The sequence below is a fragment of the Petaurus breviceps genome, unplaced genomic scaffold (assembly GCF_028583685.1).
Source record: "Petaurus breviceps papuanus isolate PSGF00001 unplaced genomic scaffold, PetGlider_PUasm1.0 186, whole genome shotgun sequence".
NCBI lineage: Eukaryota > Metazoa > Chordata > Mammalia > Diprotodontia > Petauridae > Petaurus > Petaurus breviceps.
The window spans coordinates 47,034,927-47,054,408 of NW_027185798.1; the positions used below are offsets into that span (position 1 = coordinate 47,034,927).

Here is a 19,482-nt window from a genome sequence, read left to right on the forward strand (position 1 = left end):
GTGAATAGAACAGAAACACCTGCTTTTTAATCATTATCATTGCTCCTTAAAAAGCAAGAGGTTAAAGAGAACAGGAGGGAAACACAGAGTGCAACAGTCAAGAAAATAAATTTGATTCTAAGGATCTAAAAATGTTAAACAGTGACTAAGTTATTGTAAATGTTGCTGTTTGCAGATGTGAATAGGTTAGAGAACATGTTCTGTACAGAACAAGACAAAAATATTTCCATTCCAGCTTCTTTAGGGACCAATAGTACACAGTTTGGGTGATTTTCTTAGGTCTCCTGGTATCACTGCAATTCTAGAAAAGATGGAAACATTTAAGACAAATGGATAACTGCACATGCCTGTCAATTCCACTTTAACAACAAATGATAATACATTTTTATTCCTCAAGCACAGCAATTACTATTAACTTGGCTGAAGCTGTACTTGCTCATTTCTAGAGAAAGTTTTCCATCTGAAATCAATGGGTCTAACTAGTGTCTAAGGCATACAAAAAGTATACAACAAGGCTGCCACCTTCAATGAACTTATACTCTATTGAAGAGAAAACAATGAAAATTCTCAATTAGTTAATTTTTTCATTTAAATTCTAATTTAATGCAAATACGGAATGCAATGAAGTTGAAGGGGAAAGGTCAAATAATGAAAAAATTAAGTAGGGAGAATGAAGCCATCTGCCCTTGGATTTGCTATCTAAGTTACAGTTTCATATTATACTGGCACATATATGCATACTATGATCAATGTTCAGATTTACAGTTTTCTAATTCACATTTATTTTATAACAGACTTGCAACCTAAGTAGCACGTCACAGGCACTGAGATGAGTTTGAGACAGGTAGCTACCACCATTGATGCCACAAGGCTAAGCATTTATTAAGTGTTGTCAGGCTCTGTCCTAGGTTTTGGGAACATAAAGGCAAAAATTAAAAGGTCCACGCTCTCAAAGAACTTACATTTTACTGGGCTACCAGTACCAGGGTACAGAAGAGTATGGCTCTGGATTTGAAAGGACCTAATCTTCCTTCTGATAGGGCTATTGTGTGACTTTCAACAGGTTACCTTGGTTGCCTCTCCTGTTAAAAAGAAGGGGTTAGATTAAAAGGCTATGGAGGCCCTCTCTAGCTCTAAAGCTAAGACCTTATGATGTGTAGCACTGTGCAGTGCCTTTACAACATTTCTACATCCCTCTCCTACCATCTAGTGAACTTTTCTCTATTAGAGTTTTGATAACACTATTAATTCCCTTAAATAATCTTGTTTCAATATTTTTTGAATATTACATGAAATATTCTGATCAACACAGTGATCACTGATTCCATACGACTGATGACAAAGAATGTTACTCACCTCCTAACAAGGTGATGAACTACTATTCAGAAAAGGGCATCAATTATTGGACATGGTCAATGTGAGAATTTGTCTTGTTTGATTATGATTATGTGTTTGTTTTTTGGAGGGCAATTGGGGTTAAGTGACTTGCCCAAAGTCACACATCTAGTAAGTGTGTCAAGTGTCTGAGGCCAGATTTGAACTCAGGTCCTCCTGACTCCAGGACCGGTACTCTATTCACTGCGCCACCTAGCCACCCCGATTATGCTTATGTGTTACAAGGGATTCCAGTCCCCTACTTCCACTCCCTATCCCTGTAAAGAGGGAAGAGAAAGTGGGGAAAAACCCAAATGTTTGACAACTGAAAAAATATATATATATTTTCAAAACATTAAATGAAGTAAGGTGATCAAAATTGGGTGCCAGCCAGTCCTTGTCTCCCCAGTTTTCCACAGTAGTAATGTCTCTTCTTACAATGCCAAATTACATGATGTTTTTTAGAAATGGTTCACCCAAGTAACTTGGCCCTAGAAAAGAATGACTTTTAACAGCTTCAGGGGTTCAGGCGGTGTGGTACAATGGGAAGAGCACTAAGATTTGACATCAGGAGAGGCCTCCATCTCAAATCAGGTGTCACCTCTGTCACCTCACTTCCCTGAGACAGTACACAATCAATAGGGTTACTGTGCATTTCCGAGGACACTATCCATGAAAGTCCTTTGCAAATCTTAAAGCCCTATCTAGGAGAACATTCTGGTAAGATGGCAGAGTAAGTCAAAAAACTTTGGCTCTCCAAACTTCCTCCACAAAAAACAGACAAAACATTGCCTCAGATTAACATAGAGCAGCAGAAATAAACAGAAGTGTGGGGTAAAGCAGTTGTCCTCCTAAGACATGAGAAGACCCCAGCAAAGACTCGACTTCCAAGGGTGAAGGTTTGGCCTGACTAAAGTGCAAATACCTCCAGGCCCACTCTGAAATCAACAGACAAGTCTTGGGGGCAGCTGGGTAGGGAGGCAGCTGGAGCCTCAGGAACTTTCACCTCACAGTGAAGTTGGGCCTGGGGACAGAGCTTAGAAAATAAAAGTGAGAAGAACCTGAGGCTTGGGGCATCATTCCCTACATCTCAGGAATACAATTTGATTATAGTAATAGCTGCTAAAAACAAAACAAAATAAAAATGAGTAAGCAAAGGAGAAAGAACCCAACTAAGGGTTTTATACAAAGCTACTATGGGGATAAAGAACATCTGGGTTCATAGTCAGAGGAAGAGAGTGGAGCTAAAAAAGCCACTTCTTTTTCAGTGAGAAATGTCAAATGGTCCCAAATGCAAAAAGAGTTCTTGGAAGAACTTAAAAAAAAATCAAATAAGAGAGATTGAAGAAAAATTACAAAAAAATAAGAGCAATCCAAGAAAATTATGAAATGTCAACCAAATGGAATAGAGAATCAAAAACTTAAGAAAATAATTCCTCAAAAACTAAAATTAGGCAAAGGGAAACTAGTGATATTATAAGACATCAAGAAATAATAAAATAAAATCGAAAGAATGAACAAATATAAAAGACTGTAAAATATGTCATCCCATCTAGAGGTCAGCTGCTACTCCTGCTTCCTGCCTACGGTCTAGTGCAGTGTCAAAGGCAGTTTTCAACTTTTCGTTTCTCCTGAATCCCAATCCAGTCCTTTTCTTGGCACACCGCCTTTCCTCTTGGTCAGCTTCCTCACCTGTAAAAGTAAGTATATACTAATCCTTGTAGTGTGTATTTCATTGATGGACTGTGAAAATCAAGTGACAATGTATATCAAGCCTTTTGTAATCCTAGATATCAATGTTACAAGTTAGCTATTATTAACATTCAAAGTCTGAGACCCTCTTGAGTCTGATGGAGATCAGCACTTCTTTCTAAAGAAATTTTCTTTTAAAATGACTTTTAGGGGCGGCCAGGTGGCTCAACGAGTAAGAGCACCGGTTCGAGTGTTGAGAAGACCTGGAGATCGAATCCCGGGCTCAGACACTCAGCACCACACCCAGAAATAACTGGCCGGGTAACCTTGAGCAAGTTACTTAACCCCAATTGCTTAAAAAAAAAATGACTTTTAAAAGAAAACAATGCATTTTTCTACCCTAAATTAGACAATGCTACTTCAAAACACAAATTACATAAATAATAAGAGACCTCCACACTCTGTGATACTGGAAAGTTTAAAGCTGCATTCCCATGGTATAGAGGAGAGAGCCTTAGCTCCAGAGTCAGAAGATCTGAGTTTCAATCTTGTGTCTGTCATTTACTACCTCTGTGGCACTGGCTAAATATAACTAAACCTTTCTGGGTCTCAGTTTCTTTATCTGCAAAGTAAGTAAATTGAGCTAGTTGTAGCCTAAAGTCTTCCCCAGCTCCAGATCAATAATCCTAGGATACATATGCTGAAATCCAATTTGAACTGGATACAACACCCCACCTCAACCTTTCGGATTTTCTGAAAAGAGAATAGAAACAATTGCACCCAAATGCCCTCTGTATTTAGCAGTCTTCTATTAAAAAAAAAAAAAAAGACTTTTAGCCTTGAAACACAGTATGTCTGTCCTGGAGCACAGAAAATTCTACTTGGTCCTTAAGGTCCAGAAACCAGAAGATGCCTGAAATTGACCAACTTGAAAAGATTTATAAATCTAAATTAAGACCAGAGTGTAGAGGGTAATGAGGAGAGATGGATATAATATTGAGAGGGCTCAGTTTCAACCTCCAAATCTAACTTGGTCTTTCTATAGAAGGCTTCCTCACAAGCTCCAAACTGAATTTATTAATCCATGCCTCTGTGCTACACCACCAACCTTGAGGCAGGTTCTGCCCTCTCTACCAAGATATAACCATCAGCTCTTCCTGAGGCATACTAATATTTACACCAATAAGGCAAAGTTTCCTGGATTAGCCAGCTTTTCAACCTGCTTCTAGCAAGCAAGTAGGGGGTGTGGGGCTGGGTGAGAGAGAATGCCAGTTTCAAGCAACTTCATACACTGTCTTCTGAACATTATATATATCCAGGGCAAAAGAAATGTTGAGAGTCCAGCTCATTCTCCAAACTAGAAAGAACCTCTCTTCTTTGTACTTTCAACATACACTGCCCCTTGATGCACATGGTACAGAGGATTAGGTGATCCATCTGTATCTAGCCTGAGTGAATTTCCACACATCCTAAGCTCTTCATTTTTAGTCAGTCTCTTCCAGATTCAGCAAGTCTCTCACTCATGGCCATAAGTATTCTACAGCTTAAGGCCATTAACTGAGGACATCTCTCCATGTCATAAGGATGCCACTTTAGATTGTGTCTTACTGCATGGAAAACTAGAGGGGAAAAATTAGTTGGATGGAGTAAGGTAATAAAGAGTTATTTCAGGTTCCTTCCCCTTTGGGAAGAACCTTCCCTTTTAACAGGCCCCAAAGGCCTCAAAAGCCCACCAATGTAATACCTGTATTGTAACCTTGAGCCCAGATTTTACCCAGTTTCTGGTAAAAGAATTCATGTTAGTACCTTTGGCCTTGCTGCATAATCTAAAACTTCTATTTTAGAGAAGGAAGGAGAGAAAAAAAGAGGCAGAGATATAAGAGAATCTACTTCACCTGCCAGAAATAGATAACACACCTATCCAAAAAGATTTAAAAGAACACTACTGAGAAAATTTGTCTAACAGAGATCCAAGACTATATTCACAATAACTCAATCCAATTTCAGTAAGAACTGGCAAAGTGAACTCATTCCAAACATGCCCTGTACTCAGCTAATCCTCTTCCTGTGGAGCCAGAAGAGAATGTGCAGAATTCTGAACCCCCTACTTGACAGGCTGGAGGGGATCCTTTGGCTGACTGGCAGGGCCAAGATGTATCCTTTTCACAAATTTCCAGATCTAAATAACGTAAGTGAGGAATGTAATGAGAGGAATCTTCCCCAAACTAGTGTTCTTTATCTAGTCTTTGGGCTTTTAGTACTCCTTTCTCACATCTACTGCTGAACTAAGACTTATTTCTCCAAACCCCAATCCATTTACAACTAGCAGACAGGCAGTAAACCACCCAGAATATTCATATTTCTCCTTAGGAAATCCTGGCATGGGGATGCCCATAGGGTCAGCCACTTCCCAGTTTGCTTCTTTCTCTGGCATTACAATATACCTTGTTACAGTCAGAACATCATGTTCCCCTACCAGTTTATTCTCCTTTCTACTGCAAACCTAGAGTAAACAGATTCTACAGCAGCTACAAGCCTGTTACCAAGGTCACGGTATTGATCAACGTATTTAACATTCACAATTCATCCAGTCCAGCACCACAGGACAGCTGGACTGTCTTCCATGAGATGTGAATTTGGAACCTTCATGTTCTGCCTGCTCAAAGATCTGGTTCCCAGACACTAGGCATCGAACAGTGTTCTCCAATTTGGATTCCACCTGGTCACAGAGAAGAAACTCAATTAGTTACCAGAGCAACTGGACACATCTGCCATCTGTAAAGGAAAGTACTGAGTTCTTCTTCCAAAGCAGAAGCTCTAGAGGTCCATTCATTCCAAGTGCTACTTGGACCATGTACAAAAGGCAAAACAAAATAAAAATTGACATAACACACACACACACACAAAATCCAAGTGCCAAAAGTTTTTTTGACACTCTCGGCTCTTGTCTAAGACAGGAATTGGTCCATCTTCCAGAATATTACTGATAAAGAATTTAAAAAGTATGTGTGTGTTTAACAAAGACATCCAAGGCATACATACGATAGCTTGACCATCATGATCAGGATTTTTCTATAAACATGATGGTTGTTGTACAAGTTTGTTCATCTAAGCAATTCTGGCCAATTATGCAAATGCAGCCATTTCTATGTTCACTGACCAAAAAATTCAAGAGATCAAGATGCTCCCCTGGTTCCAGACCACCAATTACTACTTTTCTCACAGATCCACTCCCCTGCTTTAAATTAAGAACATTTTTCACCAATCTTTAAGCTCTCATTTTTGTCTAGGGAGAACCAAAATGCCCAACACACTGGGCGTCTAAAGCATCATCTTCCACCAGGAAATTCAAGTTGCTTTCCATATCATGCTGGGTGTCATACTGTCATATGCAGAGCAATAAACCCAAGCTTCTTGTCCTTTGGCAGGATATAATACTCTATTTAGCCATCTGAAAATTTACAGGAAATCTCTCAACTCATATATATCAATCAACAAGTACATATTAAATGCCTAGGTGCCAGGCCCTGTGCTAGGTGTTAGGGATACCAATACAAAGAACAAGATAATCCCTACTCACATAACAGTAGAATGCTATTATTATTATTTTAATATGCAAGAGAGATAAGGAGGAGTGAGCCACTTCCTGGGATAGCGTGGCCAAGTCTAGTTCCATGGAAGATCACATATGGCTGTAGAAACTAAAGCCTAGGAAAAAAAACAGTCAAATCAAGAGTAAAATTTAGATATATATTATGAGGAAAATCAGAATTCAAGGAAGAAGATACTATTATGCCCCTTGGAAAACTAACTACTTCTGAGATGAGAAAGTAAAAACATTTTACGTGTATATTTTCCTTTAGTACAGTGTCTGCCACATTTATAATCTAGAACCCCAGGGTGACCCAAAGATCTCATAAAAAGGAGTAATGCTGAGGCAACAATACAAAACAACTTTAAAAAAATTCTGCTGAAATGCCAGCATCAGCACAACTTCAGTTTCTGAGTTGAACCCCAAAGACGTCTCTAATGAGGCCCCTGGGAAACTGGGAATGATCCCAAAAGAATAGCAAATATACGGAGAGCTTCACTGGTGTTCCAAGGCCTGAAAGGCAATGCGTAGAATGAAAATTCATTCTCATATCCGGGGGCAATTATTCCAGGGCCTGCAAATGAGTAATTATATGGCTTGGAGTCCTTTTAGAGAGTCACAAGTGAGTCTTAGCTGCCTTCCATTAGGGACAGGAAGTTACTCATATACACACCAAGAGATACATACATACACACACAGAGAGATAGATAAGTAGATAGACAGATAGATATACATATAAGTATATGTGTGGGCTACAACATCCAAGGTATGAAGGGGACGCAATCCAAATCGGTAAGGAAGTGACCACAAAGATGAAATTACGGATCTTTAAAATACTAAAATAAGTAAGAGAAGACTCATAAAGCTACTTCCCCAATCCTGGAGTCAGCCAGAACACTGACAGACACCAGAGGGGTAAACAATAGTTCCCGTGCCCAGTCCTTCCTGATCTTCCTCCCCATATCACTTCTCACATAAAGCAGTGCTGTCTGTACCACAGTGGAAAGCAGAAGCAGCGCATCAACATTCTCTTTGGCACCTTGAGCCTACAGACTCAGTGGGATTTCAGCTGATGCCACCTTTTGCAAATTCACAAAAAGAGAGGAAAAATTGTAGGGTTAACAGGGTTTGTGAGCCAAACAGCTTAGATTACATGAAACCCTGCCTCAAGTAAGTCTGTGAGGGAACGGTGTGGACCAGTGAGCAGCCCAAAGCCCCTTCTGGTTAGGCTTCACCTCCTTTTCACAACCAAGTACGACTGCAGCTTTAAAGAGAACTAAACTGGCCAGGACTGGAACGGGAAGGCACAAAGCACTCCTCAGATCAGGTGACAGAGTCATTCTGGCAGGGAAACAAGGCATTTGTCTAGCAGGCCCTCATGATTTGAAAGGGAGGGAGGCAGGGGAAAGGGCTCCCTCTGGATAGGCTGGCAATCATTTCAACATACTTCTGCTTATTATTTTCTCAAATCCTCCTCTATGAATGCCATATTATACCTGTAGTTGTCAAACTTTTTTCATTTTGTATCCTACGGGACAACAAATGTTTATTATTTATACCTCAGGTTGTCCCAACTAACAAAATGCTGGTAAGGTAGCAGTTCCTGATAGCAGAAGAGAGGCAGTGTGGCCTAATGGATGGAGAGCAGACCTTGGAGGCAAGATGACCTGGGTTCAAGCCCTGCCTCAGAATGTGTAACCCTGGCAGGTCACTTTACCTCTCATTGATCTGGGCATCTCTCCCGACAGTTGCAGACAAAGTGCCCATCTGTCTGCATTGGTTGAGGACGAATTCCCTAAACCCATGAAATCACAGCAGAGTCCAAAATAAGATACCATCAAGAGTGCCTTGAAGAGCAAGGCAAATGGAGAGAAATACATTGTAATCAGAATGATACAGGGCTAACATATAGGTGCATTTGAAAACAGAAGCATAAACTAACTATGAAGCTGCCAAAGATAGACAAAATTCCTAAAGCAAGAAATGTTAAAAAGTAATTAGGAGTTAGCTGTTCTTTGAGGAGGGAAATAAAGTAACTAGAAGTAAGGGGTGTGTGTGATGGAGGGGTACATGTTATAAGGATGACATAAAAGATGAATTCACTTCCAAAATACTCTCTTGAGTAACTATAATTCAAGAACTTTGGAAATATGGATCACTAGTCCAGTAAAAATTTCTTGCTGCACCTGAGTCTTCTGGACACCTACTGGCAATCTATGTCATGGCTGCCGAAATTATTCCTATTTTGATTGTTATGGGGAACTACATGTCCCTTCCCCACCCCACAGGTGTCTAAGTTCTATGCCTTATAAGAAGCACAGAGTAACTAGAACATCTCTGCTTTCTGTATTTCAGAGATATTTAAGTAGACAGAAAGTGAGAAGAACAAGGATGGACAGGAAAGGACTATCAAAGATGGAGAGCTAAGCAGCAAAATGACAATGGAGACAAAGGGGTCAAAGTGGAAAGTGGTGACTAGGCAATGGGTAAAGAGGTGTCTACTCCTGACGGTGGGGAGGCAGTTAGTGCTTAAATCCTTCACAAACTCTGGGATCCACGATTTTACAGGTCTGCACCCTCTCTTCAACTAACACTTCACAAGTGTTCTAATACTTGGCAAATAGTTCTCTAGAGTTGCTGGGATCAAATCAATTTATCAACCTTTTGGCCAACTTAGTGATGAGCTTCTTGATACTTCCTAGGCTGGTCATCAAATGTCAATCGATAAAAGAGGTGTCACTGTGGCAACCAAAGGTGAACACAGTTCATTGTAGATGTGTTTTGACCAAAGTAGGGTCCAGTGAAACTATCACTTTCTTATTCTGGAATCAATGGCTCTCCAAACACAGTCCAAGATCACAATGGCTTAATGGCTTTATGGCTTTCACATCACACTGCTAATTTGTACTCAACCTGCACAAGTATCTGTCTTACCATGCCCCTCCCCCTGCTTCTACTTGTGAAACTGACATTTGAAACCCAAGTGTAAGACTATGTTTAGCCCTACTGAACTTCACCTCATTAAGATTATGTTCAAGGCTCAAGTCTGTCAAGATCTTTTTTGTATCCTGATCCCATCAACCAGTGTCCGGGTCATCTCTCTCTTATCTTTGAGTCAGTAGATTTAAAGAGCTTTCCACCTATGCTTTTATCAGTCAATAATAAATTGTCAAATAGCCCAAGGCTAAGCATAAATCTCTGAGGCCTGCCACTGGATACCTGCAGCCAAAAAGGACATGGAACTATACTCAGAATTAGGTTATTCAACAGCTCAGTTGTGTAGTTATTGCTAATATAAGGGACCTAATTTTGTGAACAAGTTAGATCTAGAAGGCACCTTAGACATTATCTAACTCCTCATTTCACAAACGTGACAACCAAGGGCCACAAAAGTTAAAGGATCTGCCCAGAACCTGAAGTCAAAGTTGATGGCAGAGACTCAACTAGAACTCATGTCTTTTGGGGTGTCCTACTCAGTGCTGCAGAGGCTCTTGAGTCGAGGGCATGGAGAGGGTCATGCCCCTGAAACTTAATCCTGTGAGGCCTTAAATGAGGATGAGCTAGATGGTCATTGAGGTCCCTTCCCAATCTAGATCTCCTCACCGAACTTCCACATCCCTGTTGCAAGTTCCATTTGGATGGACTGTGATCAACAAATGTTTAATGACTGGGTGATCTATGGGTGAAAAACATTTTGGTGGGATAGTGTGGCTGGTCAGAGACCAGGTACTGGGCTAAGCACTGGAAATGCAGAAAATTATAACCAGGAGTCACTAGGACTAGATGGACTGAAGGAAGGGGGAGTGGAAAGGGAATGTAAAAAGACTGGAAAGGGGAGAAGGGAGAAGTTAAAAAGGACTCTGAATGCCAAACAGGAATCTAGGCAGAGAATAAAAAATAGAGATTTTCCTTTGTGCAAGCTAACTTATCCCAGAGTCTGAACTTTAGCCTTCTGAATTAACCTATTATTGGAAAGAAGGGTGTTTTATAACAGTACAGAAGAATCAATTACTGACTCTAGTAACAGATAAGAATTTAAAATAGAGATAATTAGACTCTTAAGAAGAAAGCTGAGCAGGGATTAAACCATCCTATCACATCATCTCTGGATAGAAAACACCTTAAGACAAAGTACAGAGGTCTTACACATAGGTGCACTAGTCAGATATACTTCAGTGAAAGTTACAGTCAGTAGAGTTCATTAAGGAATAATCCTAAATTAAACCCTAATGACATCCTAGATGATACCCACCAGTCTAACACACAAGTAGCAGTTATCAAAATGTAATCTGGTCCTTTTCAGAAGAGGTAGCTGCGCCTATTGATAAACTAGCATAACATGCCATATAAAGTTAAATATTCAATGAATCACTTTTGTCTCTCCCTCCAAAACACATAAGATTTACAACACAAAGTATTAATCAGATTTGTTCTCACAAATGTTTAGAAATTATAGAGTACAGAAAATGCAGTGGAGTAGATAATCCAAGCCAGCCAACCACACCCTGCCTATCTTTTAAAAGACAATCCAGTCTGAGTTTTGAGGTTAAGTACCTGAGCCCCAATCACTGCAATACCAGAGGAATCTGAATGAGTCCAGAATCATCCTCATCTAATCTTGTGATCTGGTTATAAGAATATGAAAAAATGTCAGTATCTGAAGGCCCAAGGACAATCATTATAAACTATTCAATACCTGGTGATTATATAGTATGCTGAGTGGATCAAAAGGTAATCATGACTTTCAAAATATATAACCTCAGGGCTTTGACCATTCTCAATACAATTTATACAGTTTTAACAAAGGATTCCCTCTTTCCCCTCCTCAACTCTGCCAAGAAAAATGAAAATAATAGTACTTTGATGTTTAAAGAGTACTGTGAGGCAGATAGTGAATTTAATGTATGTAATTAATTTAAAATGTAAAAATTCCCATTTTACAGATGAGAGAACTAAGGCACAACAAAGTTAAATAACTTGTTCAGGTTCACAAATGGTCAGTCGTTCCAGAACTCAAATCCAGATATTTTGATTGAGCCTAATACTTTCTAAAAATGTTTCTGAAACAAATATCAATATGTTTATTACTAGATATATACACAATAATGTGGCCACTGAGACCTATCTACCAGAATTTCAAAGATAAATATAACCACCATGCTTATCAGATGGGGTAATGGGGCATAGGCTCTGAGAACCCCCTTGAACTCTCCTTGAATCTCCCCAGGAAAGCTGGTGTTCACCTGAGGCCACACTATGCCCAAATCTGTTACCCTTAACCTAGACCAGCCCTCCATTGTCTTGTTACCTAGAGAGCCTTCAGTGACTTCCCACCCTTAATCTCATTATCTGGGTTCCTAGAGTCCCACCTCTAGTCACCCCAGCTACTGACCACTCCCATCAAGACCCTTCCTGGACCCCTCCCCTCCAGTCACCCCAGGCCACCCTCCCCACAATCTATAAGATCCATCTTGCCTCCATGAAGGTGCTGAGATTCTATCCGGCCCACAAGTATCACAAATGCTCAAACTCCTTAAGAATCTACCCAATATGGCAGATCTTTAATAACTTTTTCTTTGGCTGAAAGAAGGCTGGAGTCGAATTCATTCAGGCAGGACTGGTTATGTTGGTATTTTGGGGTCCCGAGCACCCCTAAATCTAAACATCTACACACTAACATTTTCTTCCTCCCTGACAATCACATCCACAACAATTTAAGAGGCCAGAACAGGAACATGAAACTATGTTAATTTGACACTGTACATGAGAAAGGTTCTGGTTTGCTCCATGACTACTATGGAAAGCCACAAAACTTTACACATATACTAGTCCCAGAAGTGCCCCTAACTCCTAAGGGATTTCAGGACCGGAGAAGACTTGGGTACTATCTGGTTTGAATAACATTATTACTAGGTATAGACCCACAGAAAAGCCCTTGGTGAAAACTGAAGATAATTTCCAGAGGCATTTGTTCCAGTGTTCAATATAATTCAACATACATTTAACACCTCCTGTGTATAGATGCAAATTTAGATTAAAAAAATGGTCCCTGACTTCATGTACCTTACAATCTGATAGGGAAAACAGGAATTGGGTAATACACAATGCCACCTGACAATATAAAGGTACAGAACAAAGTACAATATGAGATCCAAGGAAGGTCATTCTCAATAGAGAGACCAAAGAAGGTTTCACTGAGAAGCTGGTGTTTAAACTGGGTTTTAAAGGAAGAAAAGGAATTCAGAGGCAAAAGGAATTCAAGGCAAAGGCATGGATGTAGAAAAGTGCAGGCCCTGTTCAGAAGACAAAGAGTCTTCAGTCAAGTTGGCTGTAGAATATTTGGGAAGGGGAGTAACATGAGATAAGGCTGGAAAAGTAAGTAACATAAGACTGTGCAGAGTTTGGAGTACTAAACAATTAAACTTGACTGATAAGGGAGCTTCTGCTACCTTTGAAGAGTGGCATACCCGGATTTCATTTCAATATTTAATAACAAATTGTCCATTATACAGTAAGCACAAGTTTGTCAAGTGCTTCACATACATTATTTGATTTGAACCACACAATGATCCTATAAGGTAGGGCTCTATAAGCACTATCCCCATTTTACAGATGAGGAAAGAGGCTTACAAATGTGAAATGATGTGCACATGGCTGGAGTTAAGGGGTTAGGATTTTAATGCAAGTCAAGTCCAGCATATTATTTTCTATCTTACACTACTACTTTAAAACCTTATAATATGCAAAGTCTTGTGCCAGAAGCGGGGGTCATAATAATTTTTTAAATGACAGTCCCTTCTCACAAAGAATTCTGCTAGAGTATAAAATGTACATAAATTAATATTATACTATAAAGCAGAATGTGACAGGGCAAAGAATAACAGAGAGTTGCCTCAAAGTTCAGGAAAACTTAGCCTTGATGGAAAAGAACAATGATGAAAGGCAAGCATAAAGAAAGGGTGGTTCATAGCTGGAGCATCGGGAATATTAATCCACTAGTGCCATGAAGGACAGGTTGGATGGAAAAGAAACAGAGGCAGGAAGACTTTTTTTTAGGTTACAGCAATAGTCCAAATAGATGGAAATGAAGACCTGTACTAGAGTGGGGGGGGGGGGGACGGACAATGAGGACGGAAAGGATGGAAGTGAAAAAAGGCCAAAGTGGAATCATTTGGTAAGTGACGTGAGAGACAACTGAAAGGCTTCAAAATAATACCACAGGTATCCTTAGCCCTACTTTACAGAAGAGGAAATGGAAATACACAGGTTAAATGATCACTGGGCTAATAAGATACTGAAGACAGAATGGATGACTCCAGGGCTTTTTACCATACATCATGCTACCTCTCCAGAATGAAAAGATAAGTGAAGGATGGTACCATGGACAGAAGTAGTAAAATCTAAAAAGATAATAGGCTTGGCTTCAGACATGTGGGACTTGAGTTAACTATGGGATACCAGATTAAGAAGTCAAGCAGGAAACTTTTGTTGAATTAACTGTGTGTAAAACAATATGCATAAAAAGACAAAACTGAAAAGATTCTTGTTCTCAAGGTTCACTGTAGCAATAAAACACGTATACAAATAAATACACATAAGTACACAGGAGGTAGTCTGAAGAGGAAAGGGCATCAACGACTGAGGGAGCTGGGGAATTGAAAGCTTCTTGGAGGAGATAAACAACTAAAGTGGACCTCAAAAAAAAAAAAAAAGACCAGAATCTTGAAAAGCAGAGTTCCAGGCATGAGGCCTAACTTGCACAAATGTATCATGGAAGGAGATGGAGCCAGAGCTTTAAATGTCAGGCTAAGTTTATAACTTATTATAGGAAACAATTGAAAACTTCAACAGGTGAAATGTGATTAGATCCATGCCTTAGAAAGATTGTGGCAGCTGAGTCTAAAACTGATTGAAGGAAGCAGGAATCATTAAGGAGGCTATTACAACATTCCAGGTGAGAGGTGAAGAGCCTAAACTTGAAATGAAGTACGAATGATTTGAGAGATATTTTGTAGTTCGAATCATAGGGCTCTGTGAGTGATTGACTATGGGGAGGTAAGGGAGAAAGACTCAATCACTCTAAAGTTATGAACCTAGATGACTGGATGATGATAGTGCCCTCCCTGTGAAATTTGAAGGTTTGAAGTTAGCAGGAAAAATGATAAATTCCAGTTTGGCCAAGTTGAATCTGAGAGGTTAATGAAACATGTAGGTAGAGGTATTAAGCAGGCAATTGGTGATGAGGGACTGGAGTTCAGGAGAGATCAGATAATATATATTGGAGAGTTATCTAAGAAGAGAAGACAATTAAACCCTTGTAAACTGTTGAGATCATCAAGGGAAAAAGTGTAAAGTGAGAGTTCTCAGGACAAAGTCTTGAGGGGAGCCCAAGGTAAATGATGAATCAGCCAAGATGCAGTGAAGAAATGAAAGAAGATGAAGATGGGGGGGAAGAGGGGGAGGGTTTGGCAAAAAGACAAAAAACTCAGTTCTACATACAGACACATTTGGGAACCTTTGCATTGGAGTTCTTAACCATTTTTGTGCCCATTTCCTCATCTTAAGTCACTAATGTCAATGATGTTATCAAGGAAGTAAATAAAAACCAGACCCAAGGGCAGACTTCTGGAGGAACATCCACCTTGTGGGTAATGGAGTCAAGAAGAGGCCAAGGGGGGAGGGTCAGGTGTGCAGTGAATAAGAGCCCGGAGGCCTGGGATCAGTTCTGGCCTCAGATACTTAACTCCCACACAAAATAACTGGCCATGGAACCTTGAGCAAGTTACTTAACCCCAATTGCCAATTGCTTTTAAAAAAAAAAAAGAGGCAGCCAAGGAACCAATGAGACAAGAAAGGTGTCAGAACCAGAAGGATCTGGTATTTCTGAAGCCAAGGAAGGAAAAAGTCATACAGCAGAAAATGGTAATCAGCTGTGGTAAAATGCTTTAAAAAAAAAAAAAAGGTTAAGGACTGAAAACAAGGCATTGGGTTTGGTAATTAATTCTATTATATCATTTTTGTTCTTCTATCTTTTCCAGAGAGAAAGAAATAAAGTTATTCATACATGGCAGAGGTACAAAAGTAACTCAGAGGTTGATGTAAAATTGTGAAGCTCTCAATACCAGTGTTCAACTGGACTTGGTATGTGACCTTGAACCAGTCCTCAACTGCTCCATTAACAAAAAGAATGCTCCTGGTTATCACTAGGGGGAAGAATAATTAGTCATCTTAAAGCACTAGGTGTTAAATAGTTGCATAAAGGCTGAACAATAAAACTCAGAAAGGGCAAAGTTAATGAGAACCATAAGGACATGTTTACAAGCAAATGAAAACCCACCACATCCCTGGTAGAAATTGAGTAGCCTTTTGCTAATGGGCTCTGAAATGAAGGGTGCTTAGCTTGGATCACTAGGTTATGAGTATAAGCACCCAGCCCTTTCAGGCAGAGACCTACTCTCAGTAAATATACTTGTAAGTTACAAGTACAAGTAGACCAGGGTAGCTTTCAGACAACTGAAATTCCCAAGGTGCTTGTCAGGTTAAAGGACAATAGCACCTAACTCTGTGACAGCTCTTCAAAGGGCCTGGTGGGGAAGAACAAGGGTCTAGAAAGTTGGGATGGGGGGGGGGGGGAACTGTTACCAGGCTGCCAACACTGCATCGTGCCTAAGCTGGGATCCAGAAGACCTGGGCTCGAGCCTCAGACTCACCACTGGATGACTTTTCCCAAGTTTCCTCCTCTGCAAAGTGAGGGGGTTGAACTAGATGAGCTCTAAGTTCTCTTCTGGCTTTATAATTCTAAGGTACCTCTACAGCTTTACCACTGACTCATCTCAACGCTTTCACTAAAAATAAACATTCTATTTGTAAAGGGATAGTCACTCAAATGAGTATTATAGAATACAAAGGGTTACAACCCCATGGGACAAGATTAGGCTTCCAGAGAGCACAAAGAACAACTCCCTCAATCCTTTTTAAAGAAAACGTAGGCTTTCCCCGAGTAAGACCTTATTGGAGAACAGATATAGCACACACAATGAAGGCTTTGTGCTTCTTAATTCAGTTGCTGAATTGTAAAATAGAATTCCTCCAAAATATAAAACGGGAAAGCTCACTCCTTTAAACCGAATCAGGTGCAGAAGCCTCAGAGGCTACTATCTACTATTTCTGCAACCCCTGCTTTGCTGAGCTTATGCAAGCACTGCAGCCCGAGGAAGGGTTTATAAGCAGGGAGAGCCTTGAAGCATTTATAAGCAGGGAGAGCCTTGAAGCATTTTTGTCTTTATAAGGGAGCTGAAAGCACTGACTTAGGCTCCATCAGCCTCAGAAAGTCACCTCTCTTCTGCGCATCTTCTTTTGTTTTGAGGTCAGGGTGGAGCGGAAAGTCAAGCCACAACTGGCGGCTGCGCTCCTGCATCAGCACCCCAAATCCTTCTAGCCAGTGAGTTGGCTGGCCTAGGAACCCACTGATTTCATCCGAGAGCCGAAACGAGCCAACGTCCTTTTGAGTTCAACCCACAACGCAAAAACAAATAAAATAACTATTAAACTTGTTCGGCCTCGATAAGTGCATCAATAGATCATTCCTTAGCGCCCACCCCTCCAACCTCCCACCGCCTGCCGCCCCCTTCCTCACGCTCGGTCTTCGGGAGGCACAAAGTGGGTCTCTCGGACTTCCCTGGGTCCAGGACAGTATCTGTAGCTACCAGCCTCTAAAGGTTAATTGCACAGAGACGGGGAAGCAGCAGAACATGGACGGGGGAACGGTAGCTGGTCTCTCCAAGCTCTCCTCACCATTACCTTCGCCTGCATAAAAGAGCCAGCGGGTGCAAGCAGTCTTCACTCTCGGCTCCGGGCTACACTGCGAGGAGCATCGGGCAGGCGGATTCCGAGCGTCCGCCACCCAGCCCTTCCCTCCCCCCCAAAGCCACCCCAGCGGTGATTTCGGCCACCCCTACCTAAGCACCAATGGGAAGGTCAGCTCTGCAGGCGCCAGAGCCAGCGTGGACACGCTGGAAGGTACTGACCCTCTGCTCTCCCCGCCCGGCCCACCCCCCATCCCGGGTCCGGGAGCCCCAGGCTCCACGGATTTGAAACCCGACCTGGCGGTCTCGGAGCGGATCGCCGCGGGGTGCCGAGGTTCCACCGGGGGCGAGTGGGCGAAGGCGAGGAAGGGACAAAGCCCTCGAAGGGGGGACAATGGGCAGCGAGCGAGCGAGGCCCGGGCCGGTCGAGCGGCGGGCGGCCCGCACACGTCAGCGCCGGGGGCCCTGGCTGCGTCACCCCGAGCTCCCCCGGCTCCGGGCCCGGCCCACCCGCGGCGCGCTCCCACCCGGGCCCGCCCGCCCCCGCACCCGCACCTTCTTGGGCGCCTTGGTGACGGTGGCCATGAACGAGTACTTCTCGGCGTCCTCCTTCTCCTTGGCCTGCTTCAGCTCCTCGCCGACCCCGACGCCGGCCACGGGCAGCGGCATCGCATCAGGCACCGACATGCCGGCCGTCCGCCTGACCGCGATCCCGCCTCGCAACTCCCGCCGCCCCCGGCCCTTGGGCCTCGGGCCTCGGGCCTGCCCGCACGCCGGGCCGCCCAAAGCTGCCGCCCCCGCGGTGCTGGGCGGACACCGGAGCCCGAGGCTCGGCGAAGCGGACGCTAAGGTGGCGGAGCCGGCGCCCCGTTCGCTCCGCGGCGCCTGGCCAGCCACAGAAGCGGCGCGCTCCGGTCGGCCCGCGCCGCCTCCGCCGCACGCTCGCGCGCAGCACGCAAGTACGCACTGTCCGGGCAGAGGCCGCCGGGGGGCGCGTCAAGGACTGGCAGCCCTGGGGAGCCGGCGCCGAGGGGAAGGGAGGGGAAAGCCTCCGGGCAGCGGGTGACGCCAACACGCACGCGCCTGACGCTAGAAACCGCTCCCCGGCCCCTCCTCCTTCCCTTTCTCCTGCCCTCCCCCCGGCGGCGGTTGGGGCATTCAGGGGAAGAGTGAACTGATCCTGGAGAGGCACCAGGTGGCGCGCTGAGCCCTCGCAGGAGCGCCTTGCAACGGGGTGGGCGGAGTTACAGTGCGTGCACGTGTCTGAAACGGGGAGAGCTAAGACTGGTATTGAGAACAAGTGATCTCTCCCAGTCTAGGGGGACTCAACCCCTCCCACCACCCCGAGCGGGTCAGTTTCTGAAAGTCAATCAAGCAACCAGCATTTATAGATCGCCTACTGTGTGCTAGACTCTATGCTAGACACTGGAGATGAAAAAACAAAACCCTGCCCTCATGCAGCTTATAATAGGCTTTGGGGGAGAAAGCATTTTAGCATCTAATTATATAAAACGTATAAAGTACAGAAAGTAAAAATGCAGGACCGTAGTGGAGAGGGGGAGGCACGGGGAGCTGGAGGAAGATCATGCCTTCTGCCACCCCCTCCCCTGCAGTGAGCTTAGACAAAGACAAAGGGGTCACTTCTTCCGCCACAGCCAAAGGCCCCTTTTGTCTCTGAGACCCTGGTATTGTGGGCACTGGCTGCTGCTCACCATTTCTTAAGCCAGATTTCCCCACAGTCATTTGTTCCCACCTCCTCCCGCCCATGCCTGTTTACAACTTGAGGCAGAGCTGACTTTTCCTGCAGCCCACTGGGAAAGGGTCTGAAGGGCCAGAGGGTGGGGAGTGGAGGAGAAAGTCACCGACTTGGATAAGCCTCACACTGGGTACCCCACCCTAGCACGAGGCACTGTCAGCCTCCTCCACGTCTCGTCTGGTCTGCTTTGGTCTGTGGGCGCTGAGTGCACTCATAGATGCTTGTTGAAATCATCAACAAATGCTTACTGAGGACCCGAAGGA

The 19,482-nt window shown here is 43.0% G+C and overlaps 1 protein-coding gene across 3 annotated transcripts in view; it reads right to left on the reverse strand.

Moving 5' to 3' along the window:
• The window catches only part of AHCYL1 (adenosylhomocysteinase like 1), a 46,114-nt gene extending 27,776 nt beyond the window's left edge, over positions 1-18,338 (reverse strand). The window contains exon 1 of one of the 3 annotated variants that reach the window (XM_069090418.1): positions 18,019-18,338. In XM_069090418.1, the coding sequence (XP_068946519.1) occupies positions 18,019-18,150 (132 nt within the window). In that variant the 5' untranslated portion in view covers positions 18,151-18,338. Of the gene's footprint in view, positions 1-17,760; positions 17,900-18,018 lie in introns of those variants that run through there. The other 2 variants (XM_069090419.1, XM_069090414.1) reach the window with 2 other exon arrangements.
• Positions 18,339-19,482: the final 1,144 nt, after the last annotated feature.